This window comes from Myotis lucifugus, unplaced genomic scaffold, assembly GCF_000147115.1.
Source record: "Myotis lucifugus unplaced genomic scaffold, Myoluc2.0 scaffold_84, whole genome shotgun sequence".
In the NCBI taxonomy this organism is placed as follows: domain Eukaryota; kingdom Metazoa; phylum Chordata; class Mammalia; order Chiroptera; family Vespertilionidae; genus Myotis; species Myotis lucifugus.
In genome coordinates this window covers 2375999-2398488 of record NW_005871132.1, presented here as the reverse complement: position 1 = coordinate 2398488, position 22490 = coordinate 2375999, and the positions used below count along the sequence as shown (strand labels likewise).

The 22490-nt window shown below is 37.4% G+C and overlaps 1 protein-coding gene across 4 annotated transcripts in view; it reads left to right on the top strand.

The window, feature by feature from the left end:
- Nucleotides 1–18583, top strand: part of TMEM39A (transmembrane protein 39A) — a 33196-nt gene extending 14613 nt beyond the window's left edge. For 3 of the 4 annotated variants that reach the window (XM_023755757.1, XM_006090906.3, XM_014457725.2), the window contains exons 4-9: nucleotides 3557–3640; nucleotides 7836–7990; nucleotides 12160–12508; nucleotides 13291–13478; nucleotides 15377–15497; nucleotides 18104–18583. In XM_023755757.1, coding sequence (XP_023611525.1) covers nucleotides 3557–3640; nucleotides 7836–7990; nucleotides 12160–12508; nucleotides 13291–13478; nucleotides 15377–15497; nucleotides 18104–18337 — 1131 coding nt within the window. In that variant the 3' untranslated portion in view covers nucleotides 18338–18583. The remainder of the gene's footprint in view (nucleotides 1–3556; nucleotides 3641–7835; nucleotides 7991–12159; nucleotides 12509–13290; nucleotides 13479–15376; nucleotides 15498–18103) is intronic. The other variant, XM_006090907.3, reaches the window with a different exon arrangement.
- The last annotated feature ends 3907 nt before the right edge of the window (nucleotides 18584–22490 follow it).

Sequence of the window (22490 nt, the reverse complement as noted above, 5' to 3'; positions counted from 1 at the left end):
TTTTGTCTTTGTAATAGTTTAACAAATCTAGGTTTTCTATGTTAAAATAAACAAACAAACAACTAAGGGAGGATAAATATTGTTAGAATCCAAAATACTAAGAAGGAAAAAGAGATGATCTGAAGAATGTACAGTAAGCCACTCTCTTGACATCCTGGCTGCTCTGCCTTTAAAATATATCCCAAATCTGTCCACTCCATCTCCATTGCTACTGACCCTCTTCAACCCATAATCATTTTTCACCTGAATCAAAAGCAATAGCTTCTTAATTGATTTTGCCCCACTATAATATATTCACCACAGAGCAATCAGTGTGAGCATTTTAAAATACAAATAGAATCATGGCACTCTTTGCCGGAACATTTCTTTTTTTAATTTTTATTGATTTCAGAAAGGAAGGGTGAGGGAGAGAGAGATGGAAACATCAATGATGAGAGCAAATCATTGATCGGCTGCCTCCTGCACACCCCCTACTGGGGATCGAGCTCACAACCTGGGCATGTGCCCTTGACCGGAATCAAACCCGGGACCCTTTAGTCCATAGGCTGACGCTCTATCCACTGAGCCAAACCAGCGAGGGCCTAAACACTTCTATGACTTCCCATTAGGGGAAAAAATGAGGATTAACAAAAAGCAAACAACAAGAAAAAGTACAAATTGGTAGTCACAAAATAATCATGGGGATATAAAGTAGAGCACAGGGAATATAGTCAATTATATTGTAACAATTATGTACGGTCCCATGGGATCCTTGAAATATCTGGGGACCACTTTATTGTAAAGTATATGATTATCTAACCACTATACTGTACACCTAGAACCAGTACAAAATTTTATTAAAGGTAATATTAGAGCACCAGCAATGACAAGATCTGGGGGCAGAGATTCAGATGAGAAATGAATATGGATTGAAAAGAGGGTCAGTAGCAGTGGAGATGGAGTGGACAGATTTGGGATACATTTTAAAGAAAAAAGTAGTCACAAAGGCCCCATGGCAGGAAAATATATGCCTAGTGTGCTTGAAATCAGCAAGAAGGCTGAAATGAGCTGGTGCTCTTTTGTCATTTAGCTCTCAGCCCAAAATGCGACCTTCTCAGAGTTATTCTCCTCAACCACCAATTTAAATTGGCTCTGTACCTCCCTTCCCAGTCATTATATTTTTTAATTTTAATTTTTTTAAGTACAGTTTACCTTTAATATTATTTTGTACTGGTTTCAGGTGTACGGTATGGTGGTTAGATAATCATATACTTTACAGAGTGGTCCCTGGATATTTCAAGGATCCACCTGGAGCCATACATAGTTATTACAGTATTATTGAGTATATTCCCTGAGCTCTGCTTTACATCCCCATGATTATTTTGTGACTACCAATTTGTACTTTTTTGTGTATTTGTTTATCCTCATCTGAGGATATTTTTTCCATTGATTTTTAGAGAGAGTATAAGGGAGGGAGGGAAGAAGAGAGAGAGAAACTTCAATGCGAGAGAGAGACATCGATTGATTTTCTCCTGCATGTGCCCCAACAGGGTCTGGGGATCGAACCTGTAATCCAGGTAGTGCCCTTAACTAGGAATTGACCTGCGACCCTTTGGTGAGCGGACATTCTAACCACTGAGCAACACTGGTCAGGGCCAGTTTGTACTTCTTAATCCCTTCACCTTTTTCACCCATCTTCCAACTCCCCTGTCACCAGTCATCATTTATCACTTTTATTTCTTATCAGCATTTGTAACTATTTGAAATGATTTTGCTTCTTAGCTTGTTTATTGTCATTGCCCTTCCCCCTTAAATAAATTTATTAAATATATGGGTTTAGCTGCTGTATCATGCTGGCTAAAACAAAATAGAAGCTTAATTCTCTAATAAATAAAAATTAGGTAGGTGACATAAGGCCAGTGTGACAATTCTTTGTTTCTTTTGTTCTGCCACCCCCAACATGCTTCTTCCAAACATGATCCAAGGTAGCTGTTCCAACTCTGTCATCACATCTGGCCAGCAGGAAGGAGGAAAGGAAAAAGACACAGCTTTCTTTAAGAGCACAGCCAGGAAGCAGTACACATCATTTTCCATCACATCCCTTAGCAACAAGTGGTTTTTCAAGGGAAACTGGGAAATGAACCTTTAGTTAGCTAAGAGTCAGTGCCCAGTTAAATTCTGTGATGGCATAAGAGACACCTAGTAATCTGCTATCCCCTTGCCCTCTCACATCACAGTAAAAAGTAGGATCCAGGAAAGCAGGAACCTTGTCTGTCAATCTTCAGCACTATCCGCAGTTTCAAGAAGAGTACTTAGCACATTGTGGGTGCCCAGTACATATTTATTGAAATAATTAATTGAGAAATTGAACTTTTCCTTCTGGAAGAAGAACTGTGGAAACCTACAGACTTTGACTATCAAAATGAACATTCTGTTTGTTGCTACTGACTTTTCATTTTGTTTATTATTACAGTGATGTTTACACACTTAGAACTAGAAGGAATCATGTATAGCATCTAGGTCAGTGATGGCGAACCTCTGACACGCGAACTCATTTTTTTTGGTTGATTTTTCTTTGTTAAATGGCATTTAAATATATAAAATAAATATCAAAAATATAAGTGTTTTACTATGGTTGCAAATATAAAAAAATTTCTATATGTGACACGGCACCAGAGTTAAGTTAGGATTTTTCAAAATGCTGACACGCCGAGCTCAAAAGGTTCGCCATCACTGATCTAGGTAATACTATCGTTTTATAGGAAGAAGAAATCAAATACAGTGGGGCCTTGACTTACGAGTGTCCCGACTAACGAGTTTTTCGAGATACGAGCCATCTCTCGGCCGATTTTTTTGCTTTGAGTTGCGAGCTAAAATTTGGGTTACGAGCCAGCTTCAGATACCCCACCGCTAGTTGGTGCAGTGAACGTCACAGTGAACGCCACAACATCAGCCCAGCATCACGTGTCTCACTTGTTTACTTTTTGATTTGACATACGAGTAATTTGAGTTACGAGCTCCATCACGGAACGAATTAAACTTGTAAGTCAAGGCCTCACTGTATAAAACATGTTTCTAAATCAAAGTAAGAAGAAAAACTAATGAATGTAATTGATGTACCAGTGAGTAGGGAGTTTAGGTTAGTAGATGCTCAATTAGATCAACATAAGCTCTTAGATTAAAAGAGACCAACAGCAGTAACCCCCCAAAATTGGTAATTCTGATTCATTAAATTTGTCGCTCATAAATATGGCATTTTAGATAAATTATTCTTGCCATAATTCTGTAGGTTATCACTTGTTAACCCAAAACTGTAATCTTTTCCTTTTAATACAATAAACTTTCAAGAAAGGAGAGGAATACATTCGAGATAGTTTAAATAGTGTTTGAAAAGTTAAAGCATCTTGTCAGAGAAAGAAGTAGAAGATAGGTAGTCTCTTCCTGCTCTCTCAATTTCCTGTGGTCTGTAAGTGTAAGGTGATGTAAGGAAGATCTTTTGAGGAGACAAACCTCTTCATATAACAATTCCAAGGATACAGATATTTCTTTCTGATGAAGTTATTTGTTTCTCTTATAGAATTTTCATCTCATTGATTACCACTTGGCAGCATTCATCACAGTGATGCTTGCAAGGAGGCTGGTATGGGCCCTCATTTCAGAGGTAACAGTTCATTCACTATATTCTATCACTTATAGCTAGAGTTAGTTACTAGAATGGGTTCAGATTGAAAACATGAAATGTCCAAGTATAATCTAAATATAATTATAAATTTATTTTACTCCCATGTGAATTGTGTTGGTTCTTTTTAAAAGTTTTTCCTATAATGTATTTAAAAGTCAAGTGTGATATAACTCGAAAGAACTGTTAGAAATCTCATTTGTCCAGTAGGAGTTCATTTCTAGCTTCCAAATTCTTCAGTACAATACAGTTTTTCTAATTTTTAAAAAAATATATATTTTATTGATTTTTTACAGAGAGGAAGGGAGAGGGATAGAGAGTTAGAAACATTGATGAGAGAGAAACATCGATCAGCTGCCTCCTGCACACCCTTTACCGGGGATGTGCCTGCAACTAAGGTACATGCCTTGATCGGAATCGAACCTGGGACCCTTTAGTCCCCAGGCCGATGCTCTATCCAGTGAGCCAAACCGGTCAGGGCTACAGTCTTTCTAATTTTAATAGTTACAGTAAAATTGGATGAATTTTAGATAACTATTGATATGAAGTTTTATGTAAATAAACAGTTGTATCTAAAACATTGTTTCAAGTAACATTCACTTGAAATTATGTTAATGCCATTTGTAGAGTTGCTAGCCAGAAGCATTTGTTTCAGTTAATTAAAATTTGGAATTTAAAAATAACATCCAAATTGGCATAAGAGTAATCTTGAAGAATAGAATCTAAGTTTAGTGGTCAGTGGAGGAAAGAATTGGGACATTATTAATGTGATCTTTTTAAAAATTAAAAATTGTTAATAGAATTGGCCATTGTTATAATTTTTTATGTATTTGTAAACCCCAGTGGGGGGAAGGGGATAAATGTGTTTTCTTAAGATTTTTTAATCTTGTGCCCTGTAAATGATTACCAAAAAAAAATTAACTTAGTTAAAGAGGCTAATAATTTTAATCTTGGAGTTCATAATTCAGTGTGAAATTTTGAATAGTTACTATAATCACAGATAACCAAGGCAACTTTTTCTTCTAAAGCATACATGGGAAGTTTTTGTGTCTATAAGCGCTAATTTTCAGGAACCTTATTTCTACAAACACAAGAGTAAGTGCAGATATTAAATCATGTGAAAATCATTTAAATTAGACTGAAAAATTGGTAGTAGGATCATCTGTTTTTCACAGTGGGAAAGGCAGTTTATAACCTTTTCTTCCAAGTTCTTTATTTAGGTTATGAAAATAGATGTTTACTTTTGGATATGTTGAGAAACTATGTTCTTTCCTTAGAGGAACTCGGTGGAGAGTTATGATTACATCTATTAAAACAGGCAGGGAGTGATTTTGTTTCATCTCTTCAGTTACTTAAAAATGGTACTTGTGTATGTCAAATTAGTATGTCCAGTTAGTGTGTAAACCCTTCCCAACTGGGGATCTACCTTGGAGCTACAAAAATTACAACTTGAAGTACTCTGAAATACTCTATTTTTTCTTTTGCTAATTGCTTCACAATAGTTTTAACAGCTTTTGCGTAAGCTTAGCTGGAGAGTGCATTAGCTGTTTGTTAAAGAACCTGTAATTCTTACTGAGAACAAAATATTTAAACTAATTTTAAGCAGATTTCTAGTCAGATTTAAATCTGTACCTTAGTGTCCATTTGAAAGGGAATATTAAATAATTATGGTATATCAACATAATGGAATAAATAGCATGCAGTTATTAAAATGATGAAAATGTCGTCACTTACTGACCCAATAGATACTAAGTGAAAAAAGGAAAGTACATAAGACAGGTGAAAAGAGTATATATTGCCTTATATATGAGTAAATTATCTCTAGAAGGACATATAACTAATAATGGCCTGCCTACTTGGTGACTGAGAGACAAGACCAGTAGGAGGGAAACTTCACTACAAATACTGTTAAACATTTTGTATTTTGAGCAATGTGAATTGAATATTTTATCTATTCAGAAGTTTAAGAGCTATATAGTGATTCTCTTTCTAAAATACTTAAATTTGATGGATAATACCCCTCTTAAATCATCTTTCCTTCCTTCTATTAAAATATGTTTGCCTTTTGTTTTGCTTATATCACAGAAAGGACCCCTACTCTGAGAAAGACCAATCATTTTTAAGGAGAGGCTGGAGGTAATTAATTCAGAAAGCTAAACACTGTTCTGGGAGGAATACCTCTCCAACTAGATAGACTGTTCATTCACCTCCACGCCCACCCTACTTCTCTGCTTGCTCCACAAGACCAAAAGTTATTTACTGTTCTTTCACCAACCTGAGCAACTCTCTTTTTAAAAAGTTGTTTTTCTACATGGAAGAATAGTACATTTTATTGAAGAAAACTTGGAAAACACTAAAATATTAAGCAGAACATTTAAAACGATTACAATGCCATTATTAAGAGAACCACATTTTGATATATTTCCTTCTAATTTTTATATGCTTATAGAGAATATATATATATATATGTATTGGGGGGGCATTATCTGTATATTGTGCGGCTATTTGGGACATTATCTGTATATAGTTTTAAATCCTGTATTTCTAACAACATAGTATAAGGAATATTTTCTACTTCTTACTTGACTAATTCTTGCTTATTCTTTAGATCTCAGCTGAAATGTCACTTCCTCAGGTAGCCTTCCCTAGGTTAGGGTCTCCTGTTATTTGTTCTCCATAGCAGCCTACTCTTTTCCTATAGCACTACTTGTCACAACTGTAAAAATAATTACTTCTGTAAATGTGAGTTTAATACATGTCTGTTTTGGTTGATCAGCCTCATGCAGAGGTCTTGGTTACCACTGTGTCCCAGGACCTGGTATATCTGAAATAGCCAAAAATTATATCTGAGCTCTGCTGTTCTGGTGACATTGGGCAGAGGAGCCTTTTTTTTTTAATTGTAAACTTTTGAAAAAGGAGGCAGCGGAGTAATTCCAGTGGCTTAAATATCTTCCCTAGGCTTTGAAACATAGGGTACGTTGGCATGAGGTGTATCAGAGGAGTTACATACAGCTATTTACCCTGCTCTGGCTGAGAACAGCTGGAGACTTTCTTACAGTTTGAGATGTGAGCAGTTCATTATGGTATTAATTCAACTGTTTCTTTGCATTTGTAAGGAACTATGTAAATAGTATATCTAGCATATATATTATATATGTTATGTAGTGTGTTGGGTAAAATAAGAAATGGGTATGTAATAGAAATCTGAAAAGCTCCTTATCCCCTCCCATATGTTATTGAATCCAGATAATTTCCCCCCCCCCATTTCTGGGTTTTGATTCTGCTGTTTTAGAGGTTATAGGAATCGACCATTTTCTCCTGCATTTTGCTCATTCTCTTCTTCCTAGTCCACTTTGAAAGAAAATGGCATTGCAGAGCTTCATGTTTAGACTAATATGTTTCTTATTATAGTTAATCAGTTTTAAAGATTTGGGATTAAAGAAAAATGTTTGAACAGCTGTGATATAAGGTGATTATGCCTTATTTCCATGTTTACAAAAGTCAGAAAAGAAACTTTTGTTTATATAGGAATTTGTCAAAGAAGATAGTTTTTGAAGCTTCAGTAATTTATTAAACATTATTTAGGAAACAGAATGGGGGAAGGAGTCAAAGAAAAATGGAAACTTACTACTGTTGAGGTCATTATAATCTAGTCTGGAGTCAGCTAAATTAATATCTTTATGTACATAGAAGTCCCTTGGTGGGTTATTAAAATACAGGTTCCTTGACTTGTGGTTTTGGTCCCTATATCTGATGAGGGAAGTCAATAGGAATTAGCATGTTCAGTAAGCAACCCAAGTGATTCTGATGAATATAGTTCATGGACCGTACTTTGGGAAATCCCAATGTAAATAATTAGATAATATCATAAGAACTTAAAGAAGGTCTCTATGAGGCACTATGGGAACAGTTAACTGCCTGGAGATGTCTTAATCTTCAAGAATGAGGAAGTTAGGTGTGGTGGTACAGTTTTTCTTCTTTTCCCTTTTCTCAATCTCTCTCTCTCTCTCTCTTTCTCTCTCTCTCTCTCTCTCTCTCTCTCTCTCTCTCTCTCTCTCTCTCTCTCTCTCTGGCACAGTTTAACTTCCACTAAATCTACCAAGTTCTTATTTGAGTCACATTGTTTTTGTATAAGGTGATTTATAAAATGTTCCTTTTGGTGCTTCCAAACTTGTAGGCCACTAAGGCGGGTGCAGCATCTATGATTCACTACATGGTTCTGATATCAGCTCGCTTGGTGCTGCTCACTCTGTGTGGATGGGTGCTCTGTTGGACGCTCGTCAATCTCTTCCGAAGCCATTCAGTCCTCAATCTCCTTTTCCTTGGCTACCCGTGAGTACTCCAGTTTTTCCATTTTATTAGTAAGTCTTTTAAGAAATGATTTGGGTCATGCAGATGACAGTATATAAAGAGAGTATAAAAGAGAGAAAAATGAAATTCTTCAAATATAAACCAGGAAATACTGCAAAAATCAGTGAGTAGGGTGACTTTATAATTTATTTTCTAAACTGGGATACAATTAGATATCCACTAGGACTGCCCCAGGAAGCCTGAGGAGTATAGCTCTCTGACCAATAGAGAATATGTTTTAATTTACTCTGTTCACCAAATAAAGTACTGGCTATATTGGCATAAGTGATGACTAATGTTAGTTGAATAAACTGGCTAAAGCAGTCTTACCATTTTGGTCAAATTACTTTGAACTTGGGGTTCATGTTACAATGTATGCCATATTGAAGCCCTATAAACTTAGGTACTTTTTTTGACCAACATCTTATTATAAAACAAAATGTCAGCATATGCATATCAATAACTAGAGTTTGATATTTGGTTACAGTCTTTTTTTTTTTTTAAGTAGAATTCAAATACAATAAAATTCACAAATCTTATGTACATTTACGAGCTTTAATAAATACCTGTGTAGCCCTAACTGGTTTGGCTCAGTGGATAGAGTGTTGGCCTGCGGACTGACAGGTCCCTGGTTCGATTCCGGTCAAGGGCATGTACCTTGGCTATGGGCACATCCCCAGTAGGGGGTGTGCAGGAGGCAGCTGATCGATGTTTCTCTCTCATCCATGTTTCTAACTCTCTATCCCTCTCCCTTCCTCTCTGTAAAAAAACAATAAAACATATTTTTATAAACAAATAAATACCTGTGTAATTCAAACTACTATCCCAATATAGAACATCATTACTCTGAAGGTTCCTTTATTCCAATCAAGCCCTACCCCCTGGTTCTCAGAGGCATCCATTGTTTTGATTTATTTCTACTATAGATTAGTTTGCCTGTTCTGAATTTCATATAAAAGGAATCATACAGTATGTACACTTTTGTGTAAGGTATCTTTTACTCAGCATATTGTTTTTCAGATTCATCCATGTGATTTTATGTGTCAGTAATATTTCATTGTGTGAATATACCACAATTTGTTTATTTTCCTATTTTTGGATACCTGGGTTGTTTCCAGTTTGGGATTCTTATTAAAAATAAAACTGTTATGCACATTCTTATACAAGTCTTTTTTCTAAAGATATATTTTCATTCTCTTGGGAGAAATTTCTAGGTGTGGCATTGCTAGGCCATAAGATAAGATTATATTAAGTTTTATAAGAACCTACCAGACCTTTTCTCAAAGAAGTTGTATCATTTTATCCTCCTACCAATTTTTACTAGTAAGAGTTCTGGTTGCTCCACATTTTTGTCAACATTGATGTTTTCTGTTTTTTTAAATTTTTGCCTTTATGAAGGGTGTATAATGGTATCTTATTATGCTTATTAAACTAACTACTTTGCATAATACTAGCTAATACTTTCTTCATTGGATATTAGTAGATAGCAAACATTTATTGAGCTCTTTTTATATGCTAAATGCTAGGGTAAGTGTTTATAAATATCACCTCATGAAAACATCACAGTAACTCAGGAGGTAGTGTATTAAGTCTGCTGTAACAGATTCAAAATATCACTAGCTTTAAAAGGTTAGAAATCTGTTCCTCTCTGCTGTACAGTATGTGTGTAAGTGATCTTGGATAGCTGTGGCAGCTCCATGGTGTCTAAGGCTCCTGCTATCTTTAGTAAGTCAGGTGTATCTCAACTAAAAATTCTGTTGCTATAAAGAACGGGAGAACAGTAGCTGTTGGCAGACAATTAGCAGTCTTTGCCAAAGGTAAAGACAGATTAAGAGATTTAAAAACTTACCCCTGGTCAGACAGTTAGTGAGAAAGTCTCAGGTCTTTTTTATTCCAGAGCCCTTGTTAACCATTACATTCTCTGTATTCAGTAGTTCAAAGTGTGGTTCCTAGAACAGCAACATCAACATCTCCTGGAAGTTTGCTAGAAATAGAAATTCTCAGAATCTACCCCAAATCTACTGAAACAGAAACTCTAGAACAGTGGTTCTCAACCTGTGGGTTGCGACCCCTTTGGGGGTCGAATGACCCTTTCACAGGGGTCGCCTAAGACCATATATAATTACATATTGTTTTTGTGATTAATCACTATGCTTTAATTATGTTCAATTTTTAACAATGAAAATACATCCTGCATATCAGATATTTACATTACGATTCATAACAGTAGCAAAATTATAGTTATGAAGTAGCAACGAAAATAATTTTATGGTTGGGGGTCACCACAACATGAGGAACTGTATTAAAGGGTCGCAACATTAGGAAGGTTGAGAATCACTGCTCTAGAAAGTAGGCCAAGCAATTTGTCTTTTAACATGACCTCCAGATTATTCTGATACTTGTTCAAGTTTAAGAATCATTGCTTTATACCATTTATGGGTCTTAAGTGTAAGCATGAATTTATATGGGTAGTCACATAGTATAAAATCAAGGCATAATCAGATTGTGCGGGCAAGGATGGCAAGAAGGGGCTTTGTATTGTACTGTGAGTAGGTCTAATCATATTGTGTAAACAATTATAAATCTGTTTCTATATGTCTAGATTAACATTGTAGGTGCTTTGAGTTGAAAACAGATAATTTTTGTATTTACCAACAACAGCTGGTTGAATCGGTTAGAACAGTGGTTCTCAACCTTCTGGCCCTTTGTTAGAACAGTTCCTCATGTTGTGACCCAACCATAAAATTATTTTCGTTGCTACTTCATAACTGTAATGTTGCTACTGTTATGAATCGTAATGTAAATATCTGATATGCAGGATGGTCTTAGGCGACCCCTGTGGAAGGGTCGTTTGACCGCCAAAGGGGTCGTGACCCACAGGTTGAGAACCACTGGGTTAGAAGATTAACTATATCTGATTTGAAAGGCTAATTATGAGTATATCAAGGAATACTTTGTTCAAGTTTAATAGGATTACCATTATCAAAATGGCTAGCACTAGCTAGTATTAGTCACATGTAGGATTGACTGGCTGTCTGTTTAGGTAATTAGACAACTCAGCTCGGAACTGGGGAACCTGATTGGCCCTGATCGCTGACCAGGCCTAGGGACCCTACCTGTGCATGAATTCCATGTACCAGGCCTCTGGTTACTTAATAAGGACTTAGGGACGTATTTTAAAAAAATTTTAAAGGAACCAAACTTTGGAATACCTATAAGAAGTTATGAAAAAGATTCAGTTCTTTAACCAAGTAATTCTGCTTGTAGAAATTTATCATACTTGTGGAATTTTTAAATTATTTTATCAAATAGTTACTGAGTGCCTAGTATGATTCAGCCACAACTCTAGGCATCAAGGATACAGCAGTGGATTAAGCAGACTAAAATCTCTGGTTCATGGAGTTTACATTGTAGTGAAAGAAATATAGACGAAAGGGGAAAAAAACCCACCAAATAATAAACATGTAAAATATATGGAGTGGTAAGTTCTATGGAGAAAAATAACCTGGCAAGGGGAATTAGGAGTGCCTGTGGGAGTGGGTGGGTGATGTAGTGCAGAGGCAGGGAACTCCTGAGTAGGAAAGAAAACTATGTGAAGGGCAAGCTATTTGAAAATTACCAGATGTACACAAAGATCTGTGTAGGAAAGTGCTTATCCCATTGATATTTATGGTAGTGGGAAATAAGAAACAGCGTAGGTTTCCAGAAAGAGAGAAATGGATAAATTATAGTACAATTCTATGAAAATACTATAGTGTCTTTAAAAATTGTTACAGAAAAGTACTTAATGACAGAAAATGCTCAATACACCCAAAGTTAAAACAGCAGGATATAAAAGTTCATACTGTATGATGCTAAACATAGAAAAAAGTAAAAAGTCTGTGCACCTAATTATAAAAATGATTATTTTTAGGTGATTAATATTTTGTCATTCTGATTTTCTGTAGTTTTCTTTTATCTACAATGAATATACATTGCCTTTGTGGGAAGAAATGAGTTAAAGAGCTTCCCAAATAATGAATTTTTCATCAGCAAAATTCCCGATATATTATGTTCACTCTGGTGGATCATGACTGTTTTACTAACATAGTTATGAGATCTATGTGAGGTGGCATCTGTGGCCTTATTTTCATGTTCACCTTTTTCTGCAGGTTTGGTGTTTATGTTCCTCTCTGCTGTTTCCACCAAGATAGTAGAGCTCATCTTCTTCTCACAGACTATAACTACGTGGTTCAACACCAGGCAGTAGAGGAAAGTGCCTCAACTGTGGGTGGCTTGGCCAAATCCAAAGACTTCCTCTCCTTATTGCTGGAGTCTCTCAAAGAACAATTTAATAATGCCACACCCATCCCCACCCACAGCTGCCCTTTATCTCCAGACCTCATTCGCAATGAAGTAGAATGTCTGAAAGCAGATTTCAACCACAGAATCAAGGAAGTTCTCTTCAACTCCCTCTTCAGTGCCTACTATGTTGCATTTCTCCCCCTGTGTTTTGTGAAGGTAAGTGGTTATATGTGCTTCCTCGATTTGTGTGTGAATGACATAAACTGGGTATTTCTTATTTAATCCCCCTTTTCTCTGTCTCCCCCTTGGCAGCCTGGATGGTGGAGTTCGGCTGCATCTGGAGTGCACTAATACCGCTCCTGGTTGGCGGATAGGTATTTCCATATATGTGATGCACCCGTGGTGGCCCCTTCTTTTTTTCTTCCCCTCCCCCCCCTTTTTTTAAAGTTTTTTTCCTTTCAGTTTCCCGGGAGAATAAAACTTGTACTTATAATAGTATTAGTATATAGTAGTTTAAAAGAGGACCAAGGTTCAATAAAATTTAGCCTACTGTGATTGATCTTAACATGGTTATCAGGAGTTTCTTTGATTTTAATCTAACCTCTATCTAAACTTCAATTTACTTCAGTAGAAAAGAAAAATGGTCTGGATGTCACTGGGCCCAAAATCCTTTGGCACATTTTAGTGCCTTTCCTTCACTTGTTGAGAAGCACATCTGCAGCCGGAGTGGTCATTCTCAGAGAGCTCTCACTTCTTCCAGAAAGGAAGCACTTAAGATACAATTGCCTCTCCCTCCCAGCCCTAACTCACACAGTCAGAAAGTCAGGTTGAAGGATTTTGGAGGAGCCTGCTCTTGAACTTTCTGCACGGACAGCAGACAACCAGTGCATGTGTGACTCAGTGTGGCATTTGTCTGCAGGGCATATGTACACACACCCATCTCTGCCTTCTCGTTCACTGGTACATGGGTCATTTCTCTCTCTTCTAATCTCTTCCAGAGTACCCAGTACTATGACATGCGCTGGTCGTGCGAGCACCTCATTATGGTATGGATCAATGCTTTTGTCATGCTTACCACACAGCTGCTGCCATCCAAATACTGCGATTTGCTACATAAATCAGCTGCTCATCTGGGCAAGTGGCAGAAGCTTGAACATGGGTCCTACAGCAATGCTCCACAGCACATGTGAGTAGGCCAGAGGGTAAAACCATATAACACCTTTCTACATGCTGCTGGTCATGTTTATTTGCTTTGTATGTCATTCTTGTTCTTGGCTTTGAACATTTAATTTTTAGTTTTTGTCTACATGGATGCTTGTCATCACTCTAAACTGAGCACAGGGGACATTAACTCATTTCCACCACCATCCTTAGTCCCTTCTTAAATGCCTCCTACCTTTGAACTGCCCAATCACTCTAGAGTGTCTAATTTGTTTCCCAAGCTATAATCTTGGAGTTTTCTTTCAGTCTTAACCCTTTGCCCAAATTCAGAGTCATGATATATTTTTAATTCTCTTTAAAAGACTATAAGATCATCTTTTCATCTTCATTGCCACAGCTAAACAGGTGCTAGCTAATCATCTCACGCTTAGGTAGCTGGAATTTCCTTCTCTCATCTTTTCTTTCTAATAAATGCAAGTTTGTATTTTTTCTGTACTTTTAATTAATTTTTTTCTTTCCAAACTTGCTGATGAATATTTCCCTACTTTTCCAGTATTTAATGAAAACTGCCTCCAATTGATTTCTCTCTGAGTATTCTTTTCATTGTGTCCCCTTGTCAGTCATTTCTCTGCATGGTTCCTCTGACCCAAAATGGCTAACTTTATAACCCTTTTTTTCTCTCACTAATGAGCCTTCATCATGCCTTTCTCTCAGATCTGGACCATCTTCATCTTCCTCCCTTTTTATAATTTGAACATTTCACAATTTCATCACCTAGAAATTCTTCCCTAATTAAGTGGGACAGATTGAGGTGACCTTCCCTTCCCCTCCCCCCTTCACAGTCCTCCCTTCAATTATCTGCCTTGATGTCTGATACAGATTAGCACAGGCCTTCAAGCCCAGGAACTGAAAGAGATTGGGCCAGGCTGAGAGAAACCCGACTGTGGGCAAAGGACAAATTTCAATAAAAATTGAAAATACAATCCACAGTACTAGTACTGTACATCTTCAGGCTCCTGATGGCACATGGCCATGAGGTGTATCGTCACTTTAATGCTGGTAAGTGTGAGCAAGGCTGACGGAACATTTTCTGAACTGGGAAAGCTTCAGGGTGCTAGAATTTTTTTTAACATATCTAAAATGCTGTCCCAGTTCTTCTCTTAGGAAACTAACTTTTCCAAAATCAGGAAGACATGAATTAACTTAGTTTTTTTTAAAAAGCTTAACCTGAAAATTCCCATCCCCACCCCAACTCCATTACATTGGTGCTGGAAAGAATGAAGCTTCTTCCATAATTTCTTTTTCCTAGAGAAACCTCTATAAAAATAAACCAAGAAAGCAGTAACAAGAGAAGTCTGTGCCTATACCTTGTGTGTCTCTGTGTTCTTCTATCTAGCTTCTTGCATATGTGAAGTGTTCCAAGTATGTGATAAACTGATTTTCTATGTAGCTCTTTGGGTTATAATTCTGCAGTACATGTCATGCTAACTTGACAACCTGTTAATTTCTCCACTCCTGTTATAGCCATCCACTTTCTCGTCTTGTTTGTTCCCTCTAGCATTTCCACCAGTAGACTCTGCTCACATGGGATTCAGATGACAATCCACTTGCTTACATTTGATTTTCTGGCTCTTAGATGCCTTACTTACACATTTATTTTTGCTTGTCTCCTAAGCCTCTTAGTCCTTTGCCACTGAGCAAGCTGTATCACTTTGCAGCTTCTCTCTGCTGTGTAGCAATGAAGTTATAATAACAAATCCTTTTTAACTCCTTCCAGTTTGACCATGGGAAACTGTTTTTTCAGAATTCAGGCAGATGAAGCCTGAAATACTTAATTTCTTCCATAGACGTATAGCTGGCTTGCCAGACACTACCTTATCTGTAATTGCCAGTATGCTAACATTGCATTTCTTTCTCCCTTAGTTGGTCAGAAAACACAATATGGCCTCAAGGGGTGCTGGTGCGACATAGCAGATGCTTATATAGAGCCATGGGGCCCTACAACGTGGCAGTGCCTTCCGATGTATCCCATGCCCGCTTTTATGCAAGTACCGCTTATTTCTTTTCAAACATAAGCTTAGGGGTAAGTTTAGGAGGCCTGTGTGTGTGTAGCACATACTAGGGAATTAGTACATGGTAATTATTGCTTCTATAATAATGGCCATTGTCCTTTGGAACTGTCTTCTGAAAGGCAGCTTCAAGGTCAAATACCATTATCCCAGCTTCAACTTGTTTCCCTAGTTACATTAGAATTTGTTGAGTCTAGTAGTATTACTTGATATGAGTAGACAGTTACTTAAGACTTGCCTTTTTCATCTTATAATTTTTATTTGTAATAGTTTGATTTAATGGTATCCTTATTATATTGTATCTGTGTATCCTTAAGCAATATTTAATATAGTAATGTAATGGGATGGGTTTTGTTTTTCTGTTTTTGTTTTTTTATCTGTGATATGTATCATCTCCTTAAAATACCTTGACTTCCCTTTGGAAAGTCAGACAAATGCCATGATCTGAAGCCTAACTTTTTTCTGCATTAAAAGGGAAAAAGGCTTAAAAGTTAAAAAGGAAAAAGCAATAGACATCCACTAAACACAGCTTCTCTTCCATTTGAATTTATGCCTTGGGTTATGTTCTTGATCTTTCAGTTTTCCAGAAATTCTGGCTCTAGGGGACAGAAGTGTTTACTTATCTGAGAAAGGCCAGATGACCAATGAGAATGGGGAAAGAAGGTGCATGCAGGGACCGTTCTTAATAAAAATGCCCATAGTGCAGTGCATTACCTTTAAATGGAGATCATATTCTAAAAAATAATTGGAGACCATTGTTTTGAGATACCTGTATTCTTTTCTCCCTTCCTACTATGCTTCTTGTGAGGGTACATGACCTTTCTAGTTCTGCAGGTGTTTGCTACTAAGGGTCTTGCAATTAAATATGTAGACTTGAATCAGGGCAGGATGTTTGTAAATACCAGGAAGGGTGGGGCAGGGTGGAGGTTGGGAGGAGCATGCGGAAGGTGAAAGACCCTTGAGTGAGGAAACTATAAGCATCTCCTGACCTCCTGTGGGATTGCCTTACGATGGAGGAGTGGACTTAAGTCACACTGCATAAGCATTTGGTTTCTGTGCAGAGTATTTAATTCAGCCAGCTGAATCCCAGAGGCCATTAATTCTGTTGGCCCTCGCTGTCCCCTGGAAACCTACAGTAACCAGATGTTGTATTAGAATTTTCTGATTGAAAATAAGTATTTTCCTTGCTAGCACTGGACAGCTGGAGAATTGGATGGAATCCAAAGGAGTTTTAGGAATGTTAATTTATTACTGATTGTGCATGACCAAACAGGTAAATCAGTGCTTCTCAAAGTGGTCCTTGGGCCACTTGCATATGTCACCTGGCTCACCCTTTAAAACCAGTGACGGAGGCTGCAGCCTCAGCCTTCTGAGTCAGAATCTCTGAAGGATCCCGGGAATTTGCAGCATTTACATGTTTGGAAATGATTCTCAGGCACACTGACATTTGAGAAAACTCATTTAAAATGTCCCTGTGACCTATAGCTGTTAAAATTTAAAGCCTGTACTCACCTTTTTTACTCATTCAGTTTATAGCTTATTAGCACATTTAATTATAATTGTTATAATTGCCATACAATCTGAAATTGACTGAGTCCATTAAGAATATTAATTCTGAGCCAATTTTTATACAGGATACTTCTGGATATCATGTAAAAAACCCAGGTTAAACATTTTCTTTCTTCCAAAGGACCCTGAGAAGCTGGCTATCTTTTAGAGCTATCATGATAATTTGGCTTGATTCTCAGATTTGAGATCTAAATTAGTTCTTTTAGATGTGATATACTACCATATAGCAATTTGCTACCTGTAACTTCTGTGTTTCTATTCATTAATGCATTTTTATAAGTAAACCAGGATTTAGTCTCTTAGAGTGAAGAATTTGGTTGAAGTGAAAAAATTGAGCCCTGTTTTTAGCCAAACTCTATTTATGACTAATTTTTCCTTTCTTCCTCATTGTCCTGTGTTTCTGCATTCTTCTTCTTGATATCCAGAAAAACAAAACAAAACACTAGAAATAAGTGGTGTAGAGGATTTGAGTCAGTGACCATGGTGGGTAAAAAAAATCTTAAAGATAAATTAATAAAATATTGTATTGATATTTCAATTTGTCTTGGACTAGCCCACAAACTCACATTGAATTTTAAATGGTTATGTCTTAAATGGTTATATAAGTACCTACATAATATCCTCAGTTTTTTGCCTCTTGACTTGCTAAGTCTAAAATATTTCCCATTTGGTCCTTTATCTAGCTCCTATATACTAAATATACTTTTGGTTATCTCAAAATATATACCTAAAATATAATCTAAGAAAAATCTTCAGAGGCAGAGTTCTTTTAGGTATAATCCCTCTTTGTATCTCAGGGGTATTGAAATAAAATTTATTTCATCAATAAATTTTGAGCAAAAAGGAAAAGGTTTGGGTCTCTACCATAAGAAATAGCCTGGCTGACACTTAGTAAGCAGATCCATTTTTATGGCATAGAGGAACCTATAAATATGAGATTATTTTAGGAAAAGTGAGAACAATTATAGTCTATCTCTATGAAATAACATTTTCTTTTTAAATTTCCTTACAGTTCCTGTTTCATCGTCCATTAAGGCTGTTGAATCTGCTTATCCTCATTGAGGGCAGTGTCGTCTTCTACCAGCTCTATTCCTTACTGCGGTCGGAGAAGTGGAACCACACGCTTTCCATGGCTCTCATCCTCTTCTGCAACTACTATGTTCTATTTAAGCTTCTCCGGGACAGAATCGTATTAGGCAGGGCATACTCCTATCCACTCAACAGTTATGAACTGAAGGCAAACTAAGCTGCCTCTCAACAATGAGGGAGAACTCAGATAAAAATATTTTTCATACGTTCTATTTTTTTTCTTGCGATTTTTATAAATATTTAAGATATTTTATATTTTGTATACTATTATGTTTCGAAAGTGGGAAGGGTAAGGGATATTAAATGTATCCATAAACAAGGTGATGTGATCTTTCATGTGTTAGTACATTTGAATAATATACATCTGAGAGGTGTGCCTCTCCAGTAAAGAAATTGATTTGTTTGTATGGCTTCAGAATAACGCATTCATTTATGAACACATGTCATATATCTCTTGACATCATACTTTGCAGTGTTCACTTTTCTTTCAATCCTTCTAGTTATCGTTAGTCTTCAGTCGGCCTTATTGCTACAGAAAGGGAGATCAGTGGAGTTGCCTGCCAACACCCATTCTTTCTTCAGTTGGCTAATAGAGTTAGAATGTGCGGGGGAAAGAGTAGGTTGTACATAGTCCTGAGTGGGATTCTCTTTGTTGCCTACCGGGAGGAAGCATTTCGGAGGTAGAAACTCAGTGATCTCTTCTGCCCTATACCATTTAAATATACTTTTGAATAAGCTACTGTCCTAAATCTCAGGATATTGCTGTCGTCTTCCCTGTTCTTTTATTTCTTTTGCCTCTAAGATTATCTTTTTGTTTTTAGCTATTTGAAATAATACTTTTTAAGACAGAAAGTCTTTAAGACTGGCCAGATCAGTGGGAGAACATGAGTGCACGTGCCATGTGGGCTGGAGTGTGGGCAGGTTGAAAACATTAGGTACCTGGGAGAATGGGCAAGTCCTCTGCTAAATAGTCATAGACACAGTTTAGCAGCAGCCCATGCACGGTGGCATGTTTGAAGTTATGAGTGGAAGTAAATTCTAAGAAATTACTTTTTTGTCCTCTAATAATTTGGTCTGTGCCCAAAATGTGTGTGTTTAATTTCACACCCGGAATATTCATGTTTGTGAGCATTAACCCTTTTCAGTCCATGTTCTTGAGATGTAATATACTTAGTCAACTGATGTCACCAATCATCCAAACTTCTGAGGCCTTGTCTGAGAGCCTCAGTATATTCTTATATTTCTGTTCTCGGTTGGGTTTTTTTACTTTGTGAAGCTGGTGAAACACAATATGTAGTAAGAAGATCAATCATGTAATTCATCAACTTGCTCTGAAAACAATTCTTGCAGAATTCCCAGCAGGTTTTAGCAAAGGCAGCATTGTGAGTAGTAGGTGTGTATACAGCTACCCACGGTGACTGCTATGTTTAAATCAATAATTTTTGCCTTAAATATTTTGCCTCATATACTTTTTTTTTTTTAAAGTAAAACTATTTGGCATTCAGTCTGAGTCTATTTGGCCATTCCAAAAAATATGTATTGCCTTTGCTGATTTGGTTCAGTGGATAGAGTGTTGGCTCATGGACTGAAGGGTCCCAGGTTCGATTCCAGCCAAGGGCACATATCTAGGTTGCAGGCTTGATCCTGGGTGAGCAGGAGGCAACCAATTGATGTGTCTCTCTCACATTGATGTTTTTCTCTCTCTGTGTCTCCCCCTCCCTTCCACTCTCTCTGAAAAGCAATGGGAAAAATACCCTTAGGTGAGGTTTAACAAGAAAACAAAACAAAAAAATCTTTATTGACCACTAGGCACTATATTAGGCATTGGAGGACATAGTCTTGTGAATAAGAACTGCAAAACCCTACCCTCATAGTTTACAATATGGGGATTAGGGGGTACAGATGTAAATGGTGCCATAAACAAATTTATAATGTCTCCTGGTAGTAGTGTGGTCAAGAGAAGATAAATCAGGGCAAGAAAATAGGAAGTATAATGAATAGCATTGCTAGAAGGCATCTCTGAGATGATTTTTGAGCAAAGACCAGAAGCAAGACTGAGCCATGTAAGTAGCTTTGGGGAGAATTCCATGTTATAGTAACAGCAAGGGCAGTGCCCTGAGGTGGGAACAATTTTGGCATATTGGGGAAATAGTAAGATAACCAGTGTATTGTATTTTTATGTGAAGTGGTTCAGCCTAACTATGGTGGTTCTTGGGGTGGGAGAGGGTGGGAAAGCTGTCATCTTTCCTTAGAATCTTAAAGATATGCTTCTTTTGACAAACATTTTGATGAGATTACTTGACAGCTAAAAGCAAAATGGGTGGCCTGCACATAAGGATGTCTCATCAAAACAGTCCCAAGTTGGCTCTTTCATTGAAAAGTAGCCCAGATGAACTGATTAGAGATCATAGACTAGTCTTGTAAGCTGACAGCATTCCCCCTTCTAGTTTGACCTGTCTTGGCCATATCCTAAAGGAGCAGCACAGGAGAACCAGATGCCAGGTTGACTAAACAAATGAAAGAATGTAAGAAAGAAAAATTAAACCCTTCAGTTCATCATGCTCTGGCTCATTTCAGCTGTCCTTTGTAGGTATCACATTCTGATAGGGAGAGAAAAATTACCAGTTACCTGTGTGACCTGTGATTTACAGATCATGTGAAAGAATACCATCTTGCTTAGTGATAGGAGGAGGTACATGCCCATTAAAGAAGGCCCCCTTTTTTTAAGGTAATTGTTTATATGTTGGGAAAGTAAATGGTGTGTTGGAAAAAAAAGGATCAATTGGGTGAACTTGGGATACAGGGAAAGGAAAAGATGCTTGACCAGTTTTAGTTATCTGGGTGGCTTAAGGTGGGTAAATGTGTCAGAGGTGGGTCATTCAAGGCATGAGCATGGTGAAAATGTTCTTCAATATTCTGTTTACTCTGGTTCCATATTGTATTCCCTAAGCTTCCTTCCCTCCGCTCCCTATCAGTCACCACCACCTCACCACCCATTTCTGTTTACTGAGTATCTATGCCAGACACTGTGGGTGCCAAAGAGAGTGATGTTAAGAGTTTAATAGAAGGCAAACAAGTCAATAATTGTAACACAAAGGTGTTCAGTAAAGGAAATATATGCAAGATACAGAGGAGAGGCAGAAAAGAGGGTGAGCAGCCTCTTTGGAAGGCTTTTTTGCAGCAGTAACATGGTGCATTTTGGGGGAGGACTAGATGATTGCCACATGGGTGAGGAAGGTGGGGTTCATGCAGTGAGAGCAGGATATACAAAAAGTCGAGGCATGAGTTTGCACTTGGTTTTTAAATAACGAGTTCAATAATGCGGGAGAGGTAGGCAAGGAATAGAGAAGGACTTGCATTCCACATTAAGGGGTTTGTAGATTGTAGGTTCTCAAAGGGGTGATCCTTGGATACGGCATCAGACTTTCTAAGGCAACATCTTGAGGGTGAAGCCCAATAATACACACCTTTCACACGTAATTTTTTAAAGATTTTGTTAAAATTCCTCATATTAAAAAATGCCATGAACTTTCTATGTAGAACAAAATTCTGGTTTTACCAATAATTAAAAAAGAGCAAGGGAGAGAAAGAAACTGTTACAGTGTAATTCAGATCATTTTGAAAAGTAAAATCAAGTGCAATTTTGTTTACACATGGTATATATTAAAGATTTTTCTATTTCAGATGTACTTTAGAGAAAAACATTAGCTTAACTCTTGGCATCTGCTGTTGTAACACATCCCATTGCTGGCAATGTGGTGCACACAGGTGATTTTTAAGCAGATAGGTCTGGGAACTTTTTGTAGGCGGAAGACAGCTAATGAAAGATTTTAAGCTGAGAAATTATAACCCAGCGGGTTCTCAGGTCAAGGGTTCTGAAAGAGTTATCCACCAGCAGCATCGGCATCATCTAACCGGGAACTTGTTAGAAACGGAAAATTTTGAGCCCTACCCCAAACCTACTGAGTCAGCTCTCAGTGGAGCCTGCAGGTCTGGTTTAAGACAGTCTGAAGGTGATTTTGAAGAGAACCACATCCTCGGTTAGACAACTTTGGCAGCAATATGTAGGATAGGTTTGGAAAATGGAGGGATGTCAAATGGAGACTCACAGCAGAGACCAGTTAGCCAACCATTTAAAAAAATCCATGCAAGAGAGAGTGGAAGGTGGGGTGCCACCACCGTGGGTGATAGAAAAAGCCACGGGCACGTAGAAGCTGATGTAGGGAAAATATGTGGAGTGAAAAGAGAAGGAAGGGCAGAATTCTGGTGAATAACAAGAAGAGGAAACTTTCAAATGAACAAGAGTAAGA